Genomic DNA, 21,082 nt, shown 5'->3' with positions numbered 1-21,082 from the left:
CGGAGCCGCGCTGCGGCTGCTGGCTATCTCCTGTGCCCGCTCATTAAAGGGCATGAATATTCACCCCCTCCCCATGCCCATGGGCGTGGAGAGAGGTTGAATATTCATGCCCTTTAACAGCGGGCATAGGAGAAAAAAGAAGGAGGAAAAAAGTGCGTCTTATAGTCTGAAAAATACGGTAAATACATTGAATTAATTATTCACCAAGACACTGACATTTCAAAATCGAATAGAAAACCTCATAGGATGAACCAGTAGAGCGTGGTTTTCAACTGTTTGTTCATTCTGCCTCCCAAATATGGAATAAAAAGCCACCAAGTTATGTAGGCAACAATAATACCAATAAAAACTTCTACTCATCTCACAAACAACAAGCCCCACTCAGGTCCATTGTCTGTAAATGGAAAAAAATCATAGTTACCGGTAACAGGATTTTACAGAGCCCATGATAGCACCACCTGAGAGATGGTATCCGCCCACCCAGGACAGGAAACCTGCTGAATAAAAAAGGCGGTACCTCTCCTTCACATCAGTTTTGTTTTAGAGCATGAGAGGACCTCCAGACAGTATGTTAGTACACAACTACCACCAATAAAACATTTCTCACTGTACACCCATATATAGAGAACACCATAAGTGATCAAAAAAGGGGGGGCATATAAGGGTGCTGTCATGGGCTCTGTAAAATCCCGTTACCGGTAGGTAACTATGATTTTTTTCCCCTTCTCCTATGACAGCACCACCTGAGAGATTTATATAGAACAGACACCTTAGGGATGGATCACCGCTTGCAACACCTTTCTCCCAAAGGATAGATCAGCAGATGAAGAAAGATCAAGACAGTAATGGTTATAAAAGGTAGAAGGAGATTACCATGTTGCTGCCTTACATATGTTATCAATGGACACTTCCGCCTTCTCAGCCCAGGAGGCTGCACCAGCTCTGTGGAATGGCCCTTCAGGTTCTCTGAAACTGGCACATTACTAGGGGAATATGCTAAGCTAACGGCGTCCCTGATCCATCTAGCTATAGTTCCCCTTGTAACTTTAAGTCCCTTACTAGCTCCCTGGAAGGAGACAAATAAGGCATCACTTCTCCTCCAAGGCCTTGTTACCTCCAAATACTGAACCAAAACCAGTCTAACATCTAGAGTATGAAGCCTCTGTTCCCCTAAATCTGTTGGGCTAGGATACAATGAGGGGAGAATGATCTCCTGTGTTTTGTGGAATTTGGAGGCCACCTTCGGAAAATAGGCCGGGTCTGGTATTAATGTAACTCCATCTACAGTGACCAGTGTAAAAGGATGATTTACTGACAGAGCTTGTAAGTCAATAACTCTACGGGCTGATGTTATAGCTATCGGTATCACTGTGTTCAGAGTGAGAGTTCTGTCACGCTTCCTAAGTGCTCAAAAAGGAGACTTAGTCAGGGCTTCCAGGACCAGGTTTAGATCCCAGGGAGGCGTTCTCGGGGTAGCAATAGGTCTGGATCTATTGCACGCCTTTTTAAACCTGATAACCCATCTATCTGCTGCCAAATTATAGTTATATAAAGCTCCAAGCGCTGATACTTGCACCTAAAGGGTACTGGTAGCCAACCCCATATCTAAGACCCTTTGAAGAAATTCCAGAATAGCTTTATAGGAATTTTAACCTTAGCTGACTGCGCCGAAATAGATAGGAATTTTGACCATGTCCTACAATAGATCTTAGTCGTCACACTGCTTTTGAGCAGAGTAGTTACTAGACCTAGGGAAAACCCTTCCTGGATTAGTAACGACCTTTCAAACTCCAGGCCATCAAATGCCCAACCTCTGAAGAAGGAAGCCTGGGCCTTGCTTGAGGAGATCTGGAGTATCTGGAAGGACCCATGGATCTGACTGGGACTTCCTCTTTATCCAGGTGAACCAGGGTCTCTTGGGCCAGAATGGGGCGATTAGTATGACCCTTGCCTGCTCCTCTCGGATCTTCCTCAAAATCGTTGGCATTAACATTAGTGGGGGGAAAGCATAGGCTAGGCCAAAGCTCCAGGGTATTTGTAATGCATCTAATGCATAGGGTCTTTCTTTTGGATTTAAGGAGCAGAAGATCCTTGTTTTTCTGTTTCGTTTGTTTGCGAAAAGATCTATTTCTGATTGACCCCAGCGATCCACAATTTGCTGGAATACTGTTGGATTCAGCTCCCATTCGCCCTGATTCAGTATATTCTGACTCAGAAAATCTGATCTTTAGTTTTCTTTGCCTCTTATTTGCAGAGCCGAGAGCATAAATTGATGTTGTTCTGCAAACTGTAGAATCTGCTCTTTCACGAACAGGAGAGGTCAGGATCTCGTGCCCCCTGATGATTGACATAGGCGACTGTGGTCCTGTTGTCTGACATAATTCGGATGTGTTGTCCCTGTAGTTGGGAACTGAACTTCATCACTGCATTCTTTACCGCCGACAGCTCCTTCATGTTTTGAGAAGGCTTTCTCGCTGTCCGACCAGATTCCTTGTATTACACGATCTCCCAGATGTGCTCCCAGCCATCTGAGCTTGAGTCCGCTGTAATTATGTCCCTGACCTGATACAACCAGGGAACTTTCTGTGACAGGTTCTCCCAATCCAGCCACCATGCGATTGAGCTGATGGCTGTATTGGAAAGTGTCATCTTCCTGTCCAAGTGTCCCCTGAGTTGTTTCTCCGCTGCTAGGATATCTTGCTGCAGATATCGGGAGTGTATCTGAGCCCACTGGACTGCTGGGATACATGATGTCATTGAACCTAAAAGAGACATTGCTTTCCTTAGGGTCATGGATGGATTCCTGACTACTCCTGAGGCTAGGGACGTAATTTTGTTTTTCTTGTCTTCCGGTAGCAGACAAGTCTATCCCTCTGAGTCCAAGATAAGCCCTAAAAAAGACGGAACCTTCCGAGGCTCCAGGCTTGACTTCTCTAGATTCAGTATCCATCCAAGATTGATCAGGCTGGCTCTGACTCTTGTCAATGCGAGTTTTCAATGCTCTCTCTTGATCTGCATACTACCAGGAAGTCGTCCAGGTAAGGGACAACTAGAGTATCTTGTTCTCTCAAATGCACCATGACCTCCAGAATGATCTTCGTAAAGATTCTCGGAGCCATGGAGAGGCCGAAGGGCAGAGCTGTGAACTGAAATTGCCTCACACGATTGATGATATACACAGCTACTCTAAGATACTGCTGGTATCCTGTATGGATTGGGACGTGGTAATAGGCGTCCTTCAGGTCAAGGACACTCATATAACAACCCGGGAACAACACCTTTATGGCTGATATTATAGATTCCATCTTGAAGGGTCTGTAGATTAGAAAGTTGTTTAGGCCCTTCAAGTTGATTATGGTTCTAAAGGAGCCATCCGGCTTCTTTATCAGAAACAGGGGCGAATAGAATCCTTTCCCCTGCTCGCTTATTAGTCTCTCTCAGAACCTTCTTTTCCACTAGGTTTAATACCTCTTGCTCCAGGGATGTTTGCTCTCTGGGCCTCCTGGGAGACGAAATCCTGAAGGTCTGCAGGGGAATGGATCTGAATTCCAGTCTCAGTCCTGTCTTTATAATCCCTAATATCCAGGCACTGGATGTAATTTTTTCCCAGGTAGGCAAGAAGTGGGACAATCTTCCTCCTACCTGGGGAGGCCCATCACTTAGGGGTTTTTCTGTTCTCAAAGGAAGGACCTCCGAACATGAAGCCTCCACTCCTTGTCCTTCCATCTGCCCTGGTCTCTGGAAAATGTAGCTATGCTATACTTCCTTTTACAAAAGGAAGTCTTGTACTGAGGCATCAACACACTGGAAAACCTGTGTTTCTTATCTGTGGCTTTATCCAGTATGTCATCCAGAGCTTTGCCAAAAAGAAACTTCCCTTCACACGGATTGAACACAGTTTCATCTTAGACTGTACATCACCTGACCAGCTCTTGAGCCACAGAGCTCTGCGAGCTGCGTTGGATAAATTCGCTGATCTGGCGGCCAGCCTTATTGAATCTGCCGACGCGTCCGCGAGGAAGGCAGCCGCCCCCTGCATTAGCGGAAGACTGGCCAGGATTTTTTCCCTTGGAATGTCCCCTTTAATCTGGTCTTCTAGATGCTGAAACCAGACCATCATTGACCTGGCTGTGCAAGTGGCTGCGACTTCCGGTTTCAATGCTCCCGCTGGTCACTCCCAGGTTTGTTTTAATAAGGTTTGCGCTTTTTTATCAAGAGGATCCTTGAAAGCTCCTAAATCCTCAAACGGCAGGGTGGATTTTCTTTTAGAGAATTTTGATACTGTCACGTCAATTTTTGGGGTTTTATCTCACCTGGTTGATTCTTCTTCCTCAAACGGGTATCTTCTCTTTGAAGGTGATGGTAACTGCCCTCTCCTATCAGGTCTTTTCTATTCCCTGTCGATAAACAATCCTCTCATTGACAGGGAATGTGCGCCTCTTCTTCTGATCCAGACCCCCAATCATAATGTCCTGAACAGTACTAGTGGTCTTGGTATCGGCTATGCCCATAGATGTTCTGATGGTTTTAATCAGCTTATCCGTGTTTTGCACTGGAAAACACGGCCTACCTCCTGTATCGCTATCTGAGGAAGATGATGATGATGAGGATGACGAGTAGGTAGGAGAGGAAACAGACTTCCCCTTGCCCTGTAATACTACAGATTCTTCTGAGTCTGATGTATGACGTCTCAGCTTCCTACTCTTTTTACGTATAGCCAACGTCTTTAGGGAGTCCCTAACCTCCGTCTGGATTAAAGATTTTAAATCCATAGCAAAATTAGGTGTTTCCTCTGATATGGTTTCTTGGATACAACTCGGGCTAAGCTTTTTAGTATAAGTGCTGGGAGAATTAACCCCACACAGCGCACACTCCATGTTATTCCTCTTGGCACTACACTTTTTGGGTTTTTCCTAGTAGAAAAAATACATAGAAAAAAGGGACCCATCTACTATGGTGAACTTTCACATAGATCACTCACTACTCTGCCGTTCAGGGTACCGGAGATTCAGGCTGGATCATTTCATATGATCGCTCCCGGCTGGAGGTGGTGGACTCGCGACCTGCCCTGCTCCTCTGGCTGGTCTTGCTGCCGCTTGTCCTACTGACACTGCTGCGGCCTTGATGGAGCTGCTGTTGCTGCTGAGGCTGCTTTGGTGGCTTCTGCTGCTGCTCTGGTGACTGCGGCTCTTGCCGCAGGGAGCTTCACTTCTTGACACACGCCCTGCGTGTGCGCAGCCCCATGGACCAGCATTCCGGCGTGCAACATCAGCAGGGTGCGCCTTAAACGAACATGCGCCCTGCGCGTGTGTAGTCCTGGTCCCGGCACGCTACATCAGCAGGGCGCGCCGGAACGTCTTGACACGTGCCCTGCATGTGCACAGCCCCGGAAGTCCCACTTGCCAGCGCGCTTAGCCACAGGGTGCATAATATCACTGCACTCCCGCGTGTACCCTTGGTGGGCGGATACCCTCTCTCAGGTGGTGAAAAAGGGAAAAAAAACAGAGGTTTCCATAAAGGCTCTTGAAAAGCAACCTGGCTTCCATAACCCAATCCAGCAATATCCGATCTCCCAAAGTCAAATCTCCCCTTTGCTTCTGAGCCTTGCAGTGTGCCCAAACCACATTTAGCATCTATGTATTTGACATTACTATAGTGAGAAGAACCCACTTAATTTACGGTGTGTGTCTCCTGGAGCACAATCTGGACACTATGTGTTGGGCAATAAAATGGCATAATTGCAATTTTCACTCTCCAACATCTACTGCGTTTTAATATCCGGAAAGTGCCGCTAGAATCAAAATAGTCACTACCCCTTTAGATTAATTCCCTGAGGGTTAAAAATTACACAATGGAGCAATGGAGTCACTTTATGTGGATTTCACCGTGCTGCCCTGCTTAGGGCAGCACGATAGCTCAGTGCTTCGTACTGCAGCCTGGGGTCCTGGGCTCAAATGCCACCAAGGACAACATCTGCAAGGAGTTTGTATGTTCTCCCCGTGTTTCTCTGGTTTCCTCCCACACTTCAAAGACATACTACTGATAGGGAATTTAGATTGTGAGCCCCAATGGGGACAGCGATGATAATGTATGTAAACCGCTGAGGAGTATGTTGGCGCTATATATATATATATATACTGTATATATAAAGAAAATAAAGATTATTACTGCTCTGGTTTTCTGTTATTATGTCATATTAGGGCTTCTGCAAATGGTGGGTCCCATCTCCTCTGGGATCTGCTCCTGCGACGTCTGGTTCTCTCAGCAGGAGCCGCCTTATTCATTCTCCAGGCGGCGCTGGTGATGGAGGAGACGTCAGAACCAGAAGCTCTGGGCGGCGCAGGCTCTGTCCAGCCACTAAGATTAGGGTGCCTGGGACCTGTAGTACCATCCAGTCTGGCAGTATGGTGGGTGTGTTGTCCAGCTGAACTAATCTGCTCCCTACTTCAGCCAACTGGAAAGCACCGCACCCTACTAAAGCTGGAAGCATATTGCCGGAAGCTGCCAGATACAGCCTTGTTCTCCTCTGGGTCAGTCCTCTGTGATCAGCTCCCGGCTTGTGTATTTATTTCCTGTTGTGGCCTCGGCCCGTTTACTGACTACTCTTGTGTTTTCTGATTTTGTATTTTCTCTGCTTTCCTGGTCCTGTCCCAACTACCTGACTATTCTTCTTCCCATCTCACTCCACAGAACAGCAGGTAACACCAAGGCCCAAGCCTAGGGGTCTCGGTGTAACGCCAGATCCATGTAGAGGGGTTAAAGGGTGATGCGCAAAACTGTGAGTATAGACAATAACACATCTCCTGAAATGATGAGTCTTCATCAGTAAAAAATGAGAACTAATGGTGAAACCTCTCTGGGGTAATTATAGTATGTGGCTTGGTGGCTCTTGGCAATCTAAATTATTGTAAGGTCTAATAAATATTTTCTATCACATGAGATTCAAGAAAAAATATACTTTTATTAAAGAGAACTATTTATAATAGTGCAGAGCTGAAAAGGTCTTAATTTTAGATCTCGGGCACCTGGGAGAGTCAATGGAGATCTTTTTTTTAAAGGCTACCAGGGAGTTACAGACTGACGTAAGTGAGGCCGGACGATCCCACCACAATCAAACTATCATACAGAATGAACCTGGAAAAAATAACTTATTTTTTTATTCTATGTTACATCCTCAACAACAATGTATGTATGAGAGGAGAACTACAAACTAAACTGGAGTCACACTCATTTGTGGTGGACCATTGGAGCTACTATGAGTCCTGACCAGAAGAGTAGAGAAAGTATTAGCGCCCCCATTTCAGGAGAGATTGTGCAGTAATCTGAATTCCTTAGGATTGAAAACATAATGGAATTTATGACGTGGAGTGAATCCATGAAACCAGGGCTGGAGCCAACACATCTCCTGCAGGCGGGAATAAATGTATATTACAGCCATCAGCCACGCACAGCTTAGAGATCTATCATGGCACAGGTGTAATGTTTTCTGTATAGTTTATCACAATCCTGTTTGAAGTTAGTTGGTTTTAGAAGAAATTGAAAAGTCAGGATAAAGGGAAACTCAGCTGTTATTGTACAGAAATTCACACTTGGCCTCACTGCACATTTAATGTTGTCGATCATAAAAGTGAAGTTTGGCCAGAAAGACTGGACCTGGTCTTGTAGGGACCATATAAGCACATTCAGCAGCACAGAAGGGAGAGAAGGTAGATTCATCCAATAAGATATCAGGGATCTAGGAAGTCAACAGCATCATTACCCTCCGCTTTCTCTTACAAGACCCATCATAATATTTTTCTTCAAGTGATTTTCTCACTTGTCAGCACATTCTACGTACGCTGTCATTTGGCTTTGTAGTTTACAGATCTGGGCAGGTAACGGTCAGCGTCTACTAATCCCAGGAGGTAGGTGGATCCTCCAGGTTGTAAGTTCTATAGAAAAGGGATTTCAATGTCCAAAATGATTTGAACAGTTTTGGGTGGAGGAGAATGTTGTGGTCTAGAGGCAAAATAGTGATCACACGATTGTGATACGGCCGGACTACACCACCGATAAAGCAGCCACAGCCGGTGACAGAGAAGAATCTGTGACTTCTCTGCATTTAGTGATTACTACTCACCTGGGTGGTCATATGTAGGAATCTCCTCTTTACACCACTCATCACCCCTCACATATGTCTCTGTAGTATTAATATGGGTCAGATCTTCACCCTGAAACAAATATTGTAAAAGTCACAGACAGATGGAGAAGTCACATGTATGATCAGCTCTAATCCTGCCATCTCGACTGTTCTCATTACAATAGTCTATAATATAACCGGGGATGCGTGTCTCTGTCTGAAGCCTCGATAGACTGTGCATGCGCGATGCGCAGTCTGGCTCCAGACAGAATCACCCATCCAGCCGTTACAGGTAAGAGGGGTGTGTATGGCTCCGGAGATTGCTGTATGCGTAGGCACTGAACGCATACCGCAATCTCCGGCGCCATACTTACCTGATCGGGAGGAGCGTTGCCGCGGCGCCTCTCTTCGTCAGAGATGGGGCAGGAGTGAGGCGTCGGATCGGCGCATGCGCATAGCGCTATCTGGCGCCATTTTACTGAAGACACATTTACAGTGTATGTTCAGCAAAATGGCGCCAGACAGCGCAGTGCTCCGGCGACGCACTCCTCCCCCGGCCTCCGGCAGAACAGGGCGCAGAAGCGCTGGAGCACAGAGAAGAAAGGTGAGTATAACTGTTTATTTTTTTGTATGTGTGTACAGTGTGAAAGGAATGAGGGGGCCACACATATCAGGATTGCGGGGTGAGGGGACCATGCATACCAGGATTGGGGGGTGAGGGGTACCATGCATACCAGGATTGGGGGTGAGGAGTGCCATGCTTACCAGGATGTGGGGGTGAGGGTTGCCATGCATACCAGGATTGGGGGTGAGGGGTGCCATGCATACCAGGATTGGGGGTGAGGGGTGCCATGCATACCAGGATTTGGGGGTGAGGGGTGCCATGCATACCAGGATAGGATGGTGGGGACAGGATGGGGGCAGCACAAATACCAGCATGGGAGACCATATACCAATAAAAATGCTCGCCACCTGGGCGTAGAATGGGTTCAATAGCTAGTATAAAACATATAATACTGGTGGATAAAACAAGACTGAGCACAAGACCTTCACAGCTGTCTACACATTATAGATCTCATGACAACTTCTCTCCATCTACCTGATGATTTTGAGGAACATTGGGATCTTCTTGTTTACAGTCATGTGGAAGAAGAGGACGGGGACATCTCTCTGGTGTTGTCCTCTTACTGGATATATCTGGAGGAAACACATACAGGGAATTCATTCTTTACATACAGATAGTTATAGGCTTCAGTCCGGTCTATTACCTGGTGATGTGAGGGGCTGGGGAACCTCCATCATGACGCCCTTGTACAGATCTTTGTGTCCTTCTAAATACTCCCACTCCTCCATGGAGAAATAGACGGCGACATCCTGACATCTTATAGGAACCTGACACATACAATGATACCGTCATCCCCGATCCCTTCATAGCGTTACTGTATAATATCCCAGCATTCCCAGCAGTGTCACCTCTCCAGTCAGCAGCTCAATCATCTTGTAGGCGAGTTCTAGGATCTTCAGGTCATTAATGTCCTCATGTATCAGGGGGTGAGATGGAGGCCCTGTGATTGGGCTCAGTGGTCTTCCCCATCCCTCAGACACAGGGTCCTGACAGCGCTCACTAGAGGTCTTCTTCACTACTGTGTAATCCTGGTTATGGAGAGACACATTAATAAATCTCACTACAGACATTTCCAGAGTCCTCACCTCTCCAGTTCTGTCCATCTGTTATTCCCATAGATAAGAATGATGTAATGTGACGTCATCAGAATCTCTCACCTCTCCAGTAAGCCGGAAGAGGATCTCTAGGGTGAGGTGGAATATCCTCTCCGCCATCTTGTCTCTGTCCATATCCATCTTTGATGGGTCAATAAGGATAATTCTCTTATATAGAAGATCTTCACTGAGAGGATCCGATATTGTAGGGACCTGAATGAGAAGATGATGAGCCGATGTAACATCATAAAAATCCTGTGTAATAATACAATTACTGGAGATAATAAGGGGAAATGTGGTGGGCCACTGGGGAGGCGCCAGATGTTGCAGAAGGGCCAGCTGGGGTATGTAGTCTCAAAGGCAGCAGATAATGATGTCACAGTAATTGAAATGGGTCTCTGGACCCCTAAACACTTCCCTAGTGTCCACAACAATTGTCAAAAGCGGAAGGTGGCACTTGTGGATGGTATAGGACCCCCAGGGGGCACTCCTGTAGTTGTGGTGTCTGGGTGCAAGTTTGGAGTGCCCGTGATGTTTGTGCAAACTCAAGCAGCCAGACACGCAGGTGAACTTGTAAACCTAACAATTTTACTGAAGGAGGTAACGGGGTACAGTCTCTCTTGAAGGCAAAGTTTACAGTATTTTGTGCATATGAAAGTAATGGTTCTCTCCCCATGAGACAAGCGAGGTTATGGCCTCTCAGGGCGGCTGGAGCCGAGTCCTCTTCACTTGCTAGTAGAGGAAATGCTATGGGCAGTCCAAGAAATATTACACTGATGGAGGGACCTTCACAGATTGGCTCTCCGTGGAAACACACTAAAGTCTGGGTGTGCTCACAGTTTTTAGCCCACCGTTCCCTTTCGCAGGGGGTAGGTTTAAACAAAAAGTCGGTGGTGTGGCAGCCACGTGGATCTGGTCCGGCTAGAAGCAAACAGGATAACCAACGTGCAGGAGAGCACATGAACAGCGTTATCTCTCCTGACTGGAAGACGCTTGTCTTTTTTGGAAGGAGATTATGTGGAGAAAAATGTCCCCCCAGCGTGGACTGGCATGGAAACTCTTCTGTGAGAAATAGTGTCTGTCTCCTATATCTTCATTAGGCAACGTGAACCCCCCCACTACTGATTTGTACCAGTGCTCAGTCAGTGTGCGAGCCCTGAGCTGGGAGACTCCTCCCAGACATTTCTATGGCAGCTTATTGTGAGGAGAATCACTTACCTTTCATATACACACATTGGCCAGTAGATGGCAGGAAAGTCCAATTTACAATGCAATGTATTATATCTCCTAACTCACAGTGCCCACACTGGAACAAGTCTACTATCACACTACAACTGTCTCATTTAGCAGCAGTAGAACGTGAACTGGGATGCCACAGAAACATATGAGGAGATATATTATTTTACAGTACCGTATTTTTCGGACTATAAGATGCACCTAGGTTTTAGAGGAAGAAAATAGAAAAAAAAATTAAGCAAAAAATGTGTTGACATTGCTGACACTGGTATAGGGGTAATGTCCTCAAATTCTAACAATATCCCCCATCTTGGTTTATATGCCCCCCTTCCTTTTATACGTGGCCCCCATCCCCATCCTGGTATGCCTGGCATCCCTCCATCCAGGTTTGCATGGCACCCCTCCATCCTGGTATGCATGGCACCCCTCATCCCTATCCTGGCATGCATGGCACCCCCCATCCCTATCCTGGCATGCATGGCACCCCCCACCCCTATCCTGGTATGCATGGCACCCCCCATCCCTATCCTGGCATGCATGTCACCCCTCATCCCTGTCCTGGCATGCATGGCACCCCCCATCCCTGTCCTGGCATGCATGGCACCCCCCATCCCTATCCTGGCATGCATGGCAACCCCCTCATCCCTGTCCTGGTATGCATGGCACCCCCCTCATCCCTGTCCTGGCATGCATGGCACCCCCCTCATCCCTATCCTGGCATGCATGGCACCCCCCTCATCCCTATCCTGGCATGCATGGCACCCCACATCCCGATCCTGGCATGCATGGCACCCCCCTCATCACTGTCCTGGTGGGCATGGCACCCCCCTCATCCCTGTCCTGATATGCATGGCACCCCTCATCCCTGTCCTGATATGCATGGCACCCCTCATCCCTGTCCTGATATGCATGGCACCCCTCATCCCTGTCCTGATATGTATGGCCCCCTCATCCTTATCCTGGTATGTATGGCCCCCTCATCCTTATCCTGGTATGTATGGCCCCCTCATCCTTATCCTGGTATGTATGGTCCCCCTCATCCCCATCATGCTGCACATAAAAAAATAAAAATAAACACTCCTACTCCCCTTTCTTCTCTCCTCCAGCGCTGCGTCCTGTCTACCCCACTGATCTTGTCATGTGAGCCACGCCTGGCGTCACTACCATGCGCGGCTCACAAGGAGAGATCAGCTCCCGGAAGTCACAGTGACTTCATGCTCCTTAATAGCCGGCACACAGCTGCAGAACAGCTCCTGCTGGGAGATCGCGTGTGCAAGCTATTAAAGGGCATGAATATTCACTCCCTCTCCACGACCATGAGCATAGAGACAGGTTAAATATTCATTCACGCTCCCATGGGCGTGGGGAGCACTGAATATTAATTTTCTTTAGCAGCGGGGACAGTGTAGGCTGCTGCCTCCTGTGCCCCACTCCTCCGCCGCTACCGCTCCCCCCACACATCATATATATACCCCCTCATCCCCCAACATTCGGACTATAAGACGCATCTCCTATTTTCCTCCAAAACTTTGGAGGAAAAAAGTGCGTCTAATAGTCCGAAAAATACGGTATTTAGTTTTCTGCTTTACATCTAGTAATAAAACATATATATTTTAGGCCACAGACAACAAGCAGTTTCTTCCTTGGAGTCGGCAGCTGACCACGTTTCTCAAAGACTCATCTTCCATAAAGCTAATTGTCGTCTCATTTACCGACACTGGAATCAGCATTAGCAATACTGCAGGAGATATTCATTACACGTGACATGAGGAATAACTACTTCATCATGAGGACGACATCTTCATCTTCTACTACAGCTCTAGAAACATATTTGGCCAGAGTCCGTCACTGACTACATCACCACTGGCAGGCTATATGAATGTTTCCCATCTTCCCTGCACTGTAATCTTCTATCACATTAGATCTCATGTCTGATTCACACACAGAAGTTTGAGGCTTTGACACATGGTAAAGTTTTTAATATTAGACAGAGTAGGACTATCCCGAATAGGTTCACCTTGCCATGGTAGCTTTCATGCTATTTTTGATCAAAAACAGTGTTACTAAGAACCCTATTTTATTTAAATGCACTTTTGGTTTTTATTTATTTATTTACAGCAGGGTTTATGATCATTTTTCTTCTTGTAGTTTTTTTCTGATTAATGGCCATTGTAAACATGCATTATGTGCTGAATGTATGCCAATTTAAACCAAGCTCAAATTCTTGTTTTTCTCATGGGCACAATAGTGGCCGGGTGGGCTGCCGCTATGGATAATACAGTCATATGAAAAAGTTTGGGCACCCCTATTAATCTTAAGCTTAATGTTTTATAAAAATTGGTGTTTTTGCAACAGCTATTTCAGTTTGATATATCTAATAACTGTTGGACACAGTAATGTTTCTGCCTTGAAATGAGGTTTATTGTGCTAACAGAAAATGTGCAATCTGCATTCAAACAAAATTTGACCTGTGCATAAGTATGGGCACCCTTATCATTTTCTTGTTTTAAATACTCCTGCCTACTTTTTACTGACTTACTAAAGCACTTTTTTTGGTTTTGTAACCTCATTGAGCTTTGAACTTTATAGCCAGGTGTATGCAATCATGAGAAAAGCTACTTAAAGTGGCCACTTGCAAGTTGTTCTCCTGTTTGAATCTCCTCTGAAGAGTGGCATCATGGGCTCCTCAAAACAACTGTCAAATGATCTGAAAACAAAGATTATTCAACATAGTTGTTCAGGGGAAGGATACAAAAAGCTGTCTCAGAGATTTAACCTGTCAGTTTCCACTGTGAGGAACATAGTAAGGAAATGGAAGAACATAGGGACAGTTCTTGTTAAGGCCAGAAGTGTCAGGACAAGAAAAACATCAGAAAGGCAGAGAAGAAGAATGGTGAGATCAGTCAAGGACAATCCTCAGACCACCTCCAGAGAGCTGCAGCATCAACTTGCTGCAGATGGTGTCACTGTGCATCGGTCAACTATACAACGCACTTTGCACAAGGAGAAGCTGTATGGGAGAGTGATGCGAAAGAAGCCGTTTCTGCAAGCGCGCCACAAACAGAGTCGGCTGAGGTATGCAAAAGCACATTTGAAGAAGCCTATTTCTTTTTGGAAGAAGGTCCTGTGGACTGATGAAACCAAGATTGAGTTGTTTGGTCATACAAAAAGGCGTTATGCATGGTGGCAAAAAAACACAGCATTCCAAGAAAAACACTTGCTACCCACAGTAAAATTTGGTGGAGGTTCCATCATGCTTTGGGGCTGTGTGGTCAATGCCGGCACTGGGAATCTTGTTAAAGTTGAGGGACGCATGGATTCCACTCAGTATCAGCAGATTCTTGGCAATAGTGTTCAAGAATCAGTGATAAAGTTGAAGTTACTCAGTGGATGGATCTTTCAGCAAGACAATGATCCAAAACACCGCTCCAAATCTACTCAGGCATTCATGCAGAGGAACAATTACAATGTTCTGGAATGGCCATCCCAGTCCCCAGACCTGAATATCATTGAACATCTGTGGGATCATTTGAAGAGGCTGTCCATGCTCGGCGACCATCAAACTTAACTGAACTGGAATTGTTTTGTAAAGAGGAATGGTCAAAAATACCTTCATCCAGGATCCAGGAACTCATTAAAAGCTACAGGAAGTGACTAGAGGCTGTTATTTTTGCAAAAGGAGGATCTACTAAATATTAATGTCACTTTTCTGGTGAGGTGCCCATACTTATGCACCTGTCAAATTTTGTTTGAATGCAGATTGCACATTTTCTGTTAGTACAATAAACCTCATTTCAAGGCAGAAACATTACTGTGTCCAACAGTTATTACATATATCAAACTGAAAGAGCTGCTGCAAAAACACCAATTTTTATAAAACATTAAGCTTAAGATTAATAAGGGTGCCCAAACTTTTTCATATGACTGTACGCCTCTAACTATCCAACTATGATGTAGTAAAAATCTCATAGGTTCTGGATTTATTAGTATCTGCACCAAGAATGGGGCTAAGTGAGTATTTATTAATCAGCACTGGGGTAGTCGGTGGAGTGGATGAAACCATATTGTGGGTGTAGGGGGCAGTACTGTGGGAAAACCTCCCTAAAGTAAAATCTTAAACATTTATTAAATATATGCATTAAAAACTGGACTAACAGCACATATGTACTTAAAACTAGCAAAATTACAAGCTGAATGGCTTGTTGTGGATGTATATAAACAGATCTAAACAATGATGCTGCTAAATAATTGACACAGTCACTACCTTACCCTATCCTGTACCTAAACAAAGCTTATACTGCCTAGCCGACGAGGTTGGCACCCTCAACAATGGTGACCCCGCTCACTGGTGGCTGTACCTCAGAAGCCCTTGTGATCCCTTGCTGTTTTTGTAAGTTTGCCCACTGACAAAGACATGAACAGTCTATAATTTTACGGGTAGGTTCATTTTAACATTGAGAGATAGAATATCCAAAAAAAAGTCTAGAAAATCACATTGTATAAATTAGATATATTTATTTGCATTTTGCAGTGAGAAATAAGTATTTGATCCCCTACAAACCATTATGAGTTCTGGATCCTACAGGCCAGTTAGACGCTCCTAATCAACTCGTTACCTGCATTAAAAACAGCTGTCTTACATAGTCACCTGTATAAAAGACTCCTGTCCACAGACTCAATCAGTCAGACTCTAACCTCTACAACATGGGCAAGACCAAAGAGCTTTCTAAGGATGTCAGTGACAAGATCATAGACGTGCAGAAAGCTGGAATGGGCTACAAAATTGTAAGTAAGACGCTGGGTGAGAAGGAGACAACTGTTGGTGCAATAGTAAGAAAATGGAAGAAATACAAAATGACTGTCAATCGACATCTATCTGGGGCACCATTCAAAATCTCACCTTGTGGGGTATCCTTGATCATGAGGAAGGTGAGAAATCAACCTAAAACTACACAGGTGAACTTGTTAATGATCTCCAAGAAAACCATTGGTAACACATTACGCCTTAAAGGTTTAAAATCTAGCAGTGCCCGCAAGGTCCCCCTGCTCAAGGAGGCACATGGCAAACTTCAGACGAACCTGCACAATGAACACCTGGATGATTCTGTGAGTTATTGGAAGAAGGTGCTGTGGTCAGATGAGACAAAAATTTAGCTCTTTGGCATTAACTCAACTCGGTGTGTTTGGAGGAAGAGAAATGCTGCCTATGACCCAAAGAACACCGTCCCCACTGTCAAGCATGGAGGTGGAAACATTATGTTCTGGGGGTGTTGCTCTGCTAAGGGCACAGGACGACTTCACCGCATCAATGGGAGAATGGATGGAGCCATGTGCCATAAAATCCTGAGTGACAACCTCTTTCCCTCTGCCAGGACATTAAAATGAGTCGTGGCTGGGTCTTCCATCAAGACAATGACCCAAAACATACAGCCAAGGCAACAAAGGAGTGGCTTAAAAAGAAGCACATTAAGGTCATGGAGTGGCCTAGCCAGTCTCCAGACCTTAATCTCATTGAGAACTTATGGAGGGAGTTGACGCTCCGAGTTGCCAAGCGACAGCCTCAAAATCTGAATGGTTTAGAGATGATCTGCAAAGAGGAGTGGACAATAATTCATCCTTACATGTGAGCAAACCTCATCATCAACTACAAAAAAAGTCTGACTGCTGTGCCTGCCAACAAGGGTTTTGCCACCAAGTACTAAGTGTTGTTTGCAAGAGGAATCAAATACTTATTTGTCACTACAAAATGAAAATAAATTTATCTAATTTATACAATGTATTTTTTTTTATTTTTTTTGGATATTCTATCTCTCAATGTTAAAATTAACCTACCCTTAAAATTACAGACTGTTCATGTCTTTGTCAGTGGGTAAACTTACAAAAACAGCAAGGGATCAAATAATTATTTCCTTCACTGTATCCACGTTTTTCTCAATATCTGAAATTAAATCAGAATAAACCTTTCCCATTATAGGTCAATTAGGATTACCATAATTTTTAATATTTGTCAAATGCCAGAATAATGAGAGAGAGAGAATGTTTTAAGGCATATTTATTACTTACTGCAAAGTCAAAAGTTTACATACACTAAGATTACTATGCCTTTAAACAATTTTGGACTGCCCATATGATCATACTGTTACGGGTCCGGGTGGTGGAACCTCTGTGCTGAGATATGAGGAGGGACCAGAGGGGCGTAACTGGACCCTGGCTACACGGCGGCTTAATCGACTCCGTGAACCAAGGAGGGACGGAGAAGGTGGAACAGGTGCCACACTGGGACCGACCTCCAGTGAGAGCAGGCGACTCCCACGGGACTGATGGCTAAAGCCAAGAGGCACAACAGATGAGCATGGTTGATAGACAATGCAGGTAAACGGGCAGGCTTGGCAGGCAGACTGACAGGCGGACATGGCTGATAGACAGGCAGGCAGCACTGGGACCTGAGGGCTGGAAAGAGTGTTTAGAACACAAACCACAACTTTGCACAGGCACCTCCATTTTTGAGGAGGTGCTTTAAATAGGGGCAGTCCTCCGGCCATTGGCCAGGGACTTTTTAGGACGGCGCGCGCGGCCCCTTTAAGAGTACAGTGCCCGGGGGGATCTGCGCGCGGTGCACGCACCCTGGGAAGATGCTGCGGTGAGACCAGAGGAAATAGCGGGGAACGCCGAACCATAGCCACGGTGATGAGTGGATCGACGTCTCTGCCGCGCAGGAGGCAGAGACGCCGACACAACACATATCACGTGTTTGGAAGCTTCCGTTTTTTTGGCAACATCTTAGTTATTTAGAGACACACGTATGGATGTATTTTAATACACACCTGACACACACTGCTTCTTTGTGTAGCATCATGCGAAAGTCTAAAGAAATCAGCCAAGATACCAGGAAGAGAATTGTGGACTTGCACAAGTCCAGCTCATCCTTGGGTACAATTTCAAGATACCTGAAGGTGCCTCATTCATCTGTACAAACAATTATACGCAAGTACAAACAAGATGGGAATGTCCAGCCATCATACCGCTCAGGAAGTAGGCGGGTTCTGTGTCCCAGAGATGAACGTGCTTTTGGTCCAACATGTGCATATCAACCCAAGGACAAAAGCGAGAAACCTTGTGAAGATGATGGCGGAAGCTGGTAAGACTGTGTCAATATCCACAGTGAAACGAGTGCTGTATCAACATGGGCTGAAAGGCCACTCTGCCAAGAAGAAGCCATTACTCCAAAAGAAACCTAAAAAAGCCAGATTAATGTTGGCAAATGCTCACAGGAACAAAGACCTTAATTTTTGGAGGCATGTCCTGTGGTTTGATTAAACTAAAATTTTGGGCATAATTACCATTGTTACATTTGGAGGAAAAAGGGAGAAGCTTGGAAGCCTAAGAACACCATCCCAACTGTGAAACACGGGGGTGACAGCATCATGTTGTGGAGTTGTCTTGCTGCAGGAGGGACTGATGCACTTCACAAAATATTTGGCATAATGAGAAAAGAATATTATTTGGCAATACTGAAGCAACATCTCAAGACATTAGCCATGAAGTTAAAGCATGGGCAAAAAGGGTCTTCCAAATGGACAATGACCCGAAGCATACTGCCAAAATGGTTACAAAGTGGATTAAGGATAACAAAGTCAATGGTTTGGAGTGGCCATCACAAAGCCCTGATCTCAGTCTTATTGAAAATTTATGGGCAAAGCTGAAAAGGCTGCGAGCAAGGCGACCTACAAACCTGGATCAGTTATACCAGTTTTGTCAGGAGGAATGGGCCCAAATTCCGACCGAACTATTGTGAGAAGCTTGTGGAAGGATATCCCAAACGTTTGACCCAAATCATTCAGTTTAACCCCTTTACGCCCCAGGGTGGTTTGCACGTTAATGACCAGGACAATTTTTACAATTCTGACCACTGTCACTTTATGAGGTAAGAACTCTGGAACGCTTCAACGGATCCCCCTGATTCCGAGACTGTTTTTTCGTGACATATTGTACTTCATGACAGTGGTAAAATTTCTTCGATCTCACTTGCGTTTATTTGTGAAAAAAATGGAAATTTGGGGAAAGTTTTACAATTTTCAAACTTTGAACTTTCATGCCCTTACATCAGAGAGATATGTCACACACAATAATTAATAAATAACATTTCCCATATGTCTACTTTACATCAGCACAATTTTGGAAACAATTTTTTTTTTTTTTAGGGAGCTATAAGGGTTAAAAGTTGACCAGCGATTTCTCATTTTTACAACAAAGTTTACAAACCATTTTTTGGGGTCCCCGTCACATTTGAAGTCACTTTGAGGGGTCTTTATGACAGAAAATATCCAAAAGTGACACCATTCTAACAACTGCACCCCTCAAGGTGCTCAAAACCACATTCAAGAAGTTTATTAACCCTTCATGTGCTTCACAGCAATTAATTGAACGTGAAAGGAAAAAATGAACATTTAACTTTTTTTCACTAAAATTTTACTTTAACCCCCAATTTTTTTTTTTTTTTACAAGCGTACCAGGAGAAATAGGAAACCAAAAGTTATTGTGCAATTTCTCCTGAGTATGCTGATACCCCATATGTGGGGGAAAGCCATTGTTTGGGCGCACGGCAGGGCTTGGAAGGGAAGGAGCGCCATTTGACGTTTTCAATGCAAAATTCGCTGGAATTGACAGCGGACCCCATGTGCCTAAACAGTGGAAACCCCCCACAAGTGACCCCATTTTGGAAACTAGACCCCTTAAGGAACTTATTTAGAAGTGTGGTGAGCACTTTGGACCCCCAAGCGTTCCGCAAAAGTTTATGACGTAGAGTCATGAAAAAAAAATAATTTTTTTTTCCACAAAAACGATCTTTTAGCCTAAATTTTTTTTATTTTCCCAAGGGTACCAGGAGAAAGTGGACCTCAAAATCTGTTGTCCAATTCCTCCTGAGTACGCTGATACCCCATGTGTTGGAGAAAACTACTGTTTGGGTGCACGTCAGGGCTAGGAAGCGAAGGAGTGACGCTTTGGAATGCAGACTTTGATGGAATAGTCTGCGGGCATCATGTCACGTTCTCAGAGCCCCTAATGTGCCTAAACAGTGGAAATGGCCAACAAGTGCCCCCTTTTTGGAACGGATACCCGATTTGTGAATCTTATAATGTAGTGTCATACGTCAGTTGTGTAGTGTTCGTCAGGTTGTCATACGTCAGAAATTAATTTAGTAGTCCATGGAAGTATGGTACTTTTTGAAGCATTCTTTCATGCACAGGCCAGGTTTGTCGGGGCAGGTGTCACATTGATGAATGGTGTCCTTGCGTATTCACCTTTTATAAACACACTCGGCACTTCTTTTGTGACCTTTTTTTAGCTGTGAGGCATCTGCCCTGGGAAATGCTGGTCTGGTACAATTCGAGGACCTTCAGTTCCGGAAGTACTGGGGCCCGTTCCGTCACCACTGCAAAATATCAGGGCCTTGATAACTACCTCCTGGAACTGAAGGTACAACGTAGAAGTCTGGCCTTTACATTGTGATAGAAGGAAAGCGTTGTGCATTGCCATCTGTACAATGTGTACGGCCAACTTCTTGTACCACACCTTGGCCTTTCTCAAAGCACTGTTCGGCAGGAGGACTTGATCAGAGAGATCAACTCCCCCCGTGTACTTGTTGTACCCCACTACACAATCTGGTTTGACGACCTGTGTAGTGGAACCTTGTACAGTGCTGAGGGTGCTGCCATCACCATGTATGGTGGTCAAGAAAAGGACATCCCTCTTGTCCTTGTACTTGACCACCAGAAAGTGGTCGCTACATTGGGCTCTGCTCTCACCCCTTCTGAGCAGCTGCCCAATTAGCGTCTTTGGGAGGCCTCTTTATTTTTGCGGACAGTATCGCAGGCTGCGGTACGTAGTGCAGAGAGGGACTTGAAGAGAGGGGCACCAGTATAAAAGTTAAAGTACAAGTGATAACCTTTATCCAGCAGTGTGTGCAACGAGTCCCACACAATTTTCCCACTCACTCCCAAAACAGGG

The 21,082-nt window shown here is 45.2% G+C and overlaps 1 protein-coding gene across 1 annotated transcript in view; it reads right to left on the bottom strand.

Moving 5' to 3' along the window:
- LOC141201613 (uncharacterized) overlaps nt 1-21,082 on the bottom strand; it is a 126,331-nt gene that overhangs the window by 102,389 nt on the left and 2,860 nt on the right. The window contains exons 2-6 of the mRNA XM_073663616.1: nt 9,902-10,051; nt 9,593-9,772; nt 9,388-9,511; nt 9,219-9,316; nt 8,120-8,210 (exon numbers count right to left, since the gene is read on the bottom strand). Of these exons, the coding sequence (XP_073519717.1) occupies nt 8,120-8,210; nt 9,219-9,316; nt 9,388-9,511; nt 9,593-9,772; nt 9,902-9,979 (571 nt within the window). The 5' untranslated portion in view covers nt 9,980-10,051. The remainder of the gene's footprint in view (nt 1-8,119; nt 8,211-9,218; nt 9,317-9,387; nt 9,512-9,592; nt 9,773-9,901; nt 10,052-21,082) is intronic.

This window comes from Phyllobates terribilis, unplaced genomic scaffold (genome assembly GCF_046119375.1).
Source record: "Phyllobates terribilis strain yellow unplaced genomic scaffold, ASM4611937v1 Scaffold_120__1_contigs__length_5212024, whole genome shotgun sequence".
Taxonomy (NCBI): Eukaryota; Metazoa; Chordata; class Amphibia; order Anura; family Dendrobatidae; genus Phyllobates; species Phyllobates terribilis.
Note: the sequence above shows the minus strand (reverse complement) of the source record. Positions and strands in the feature narration are given on the sequence as shown.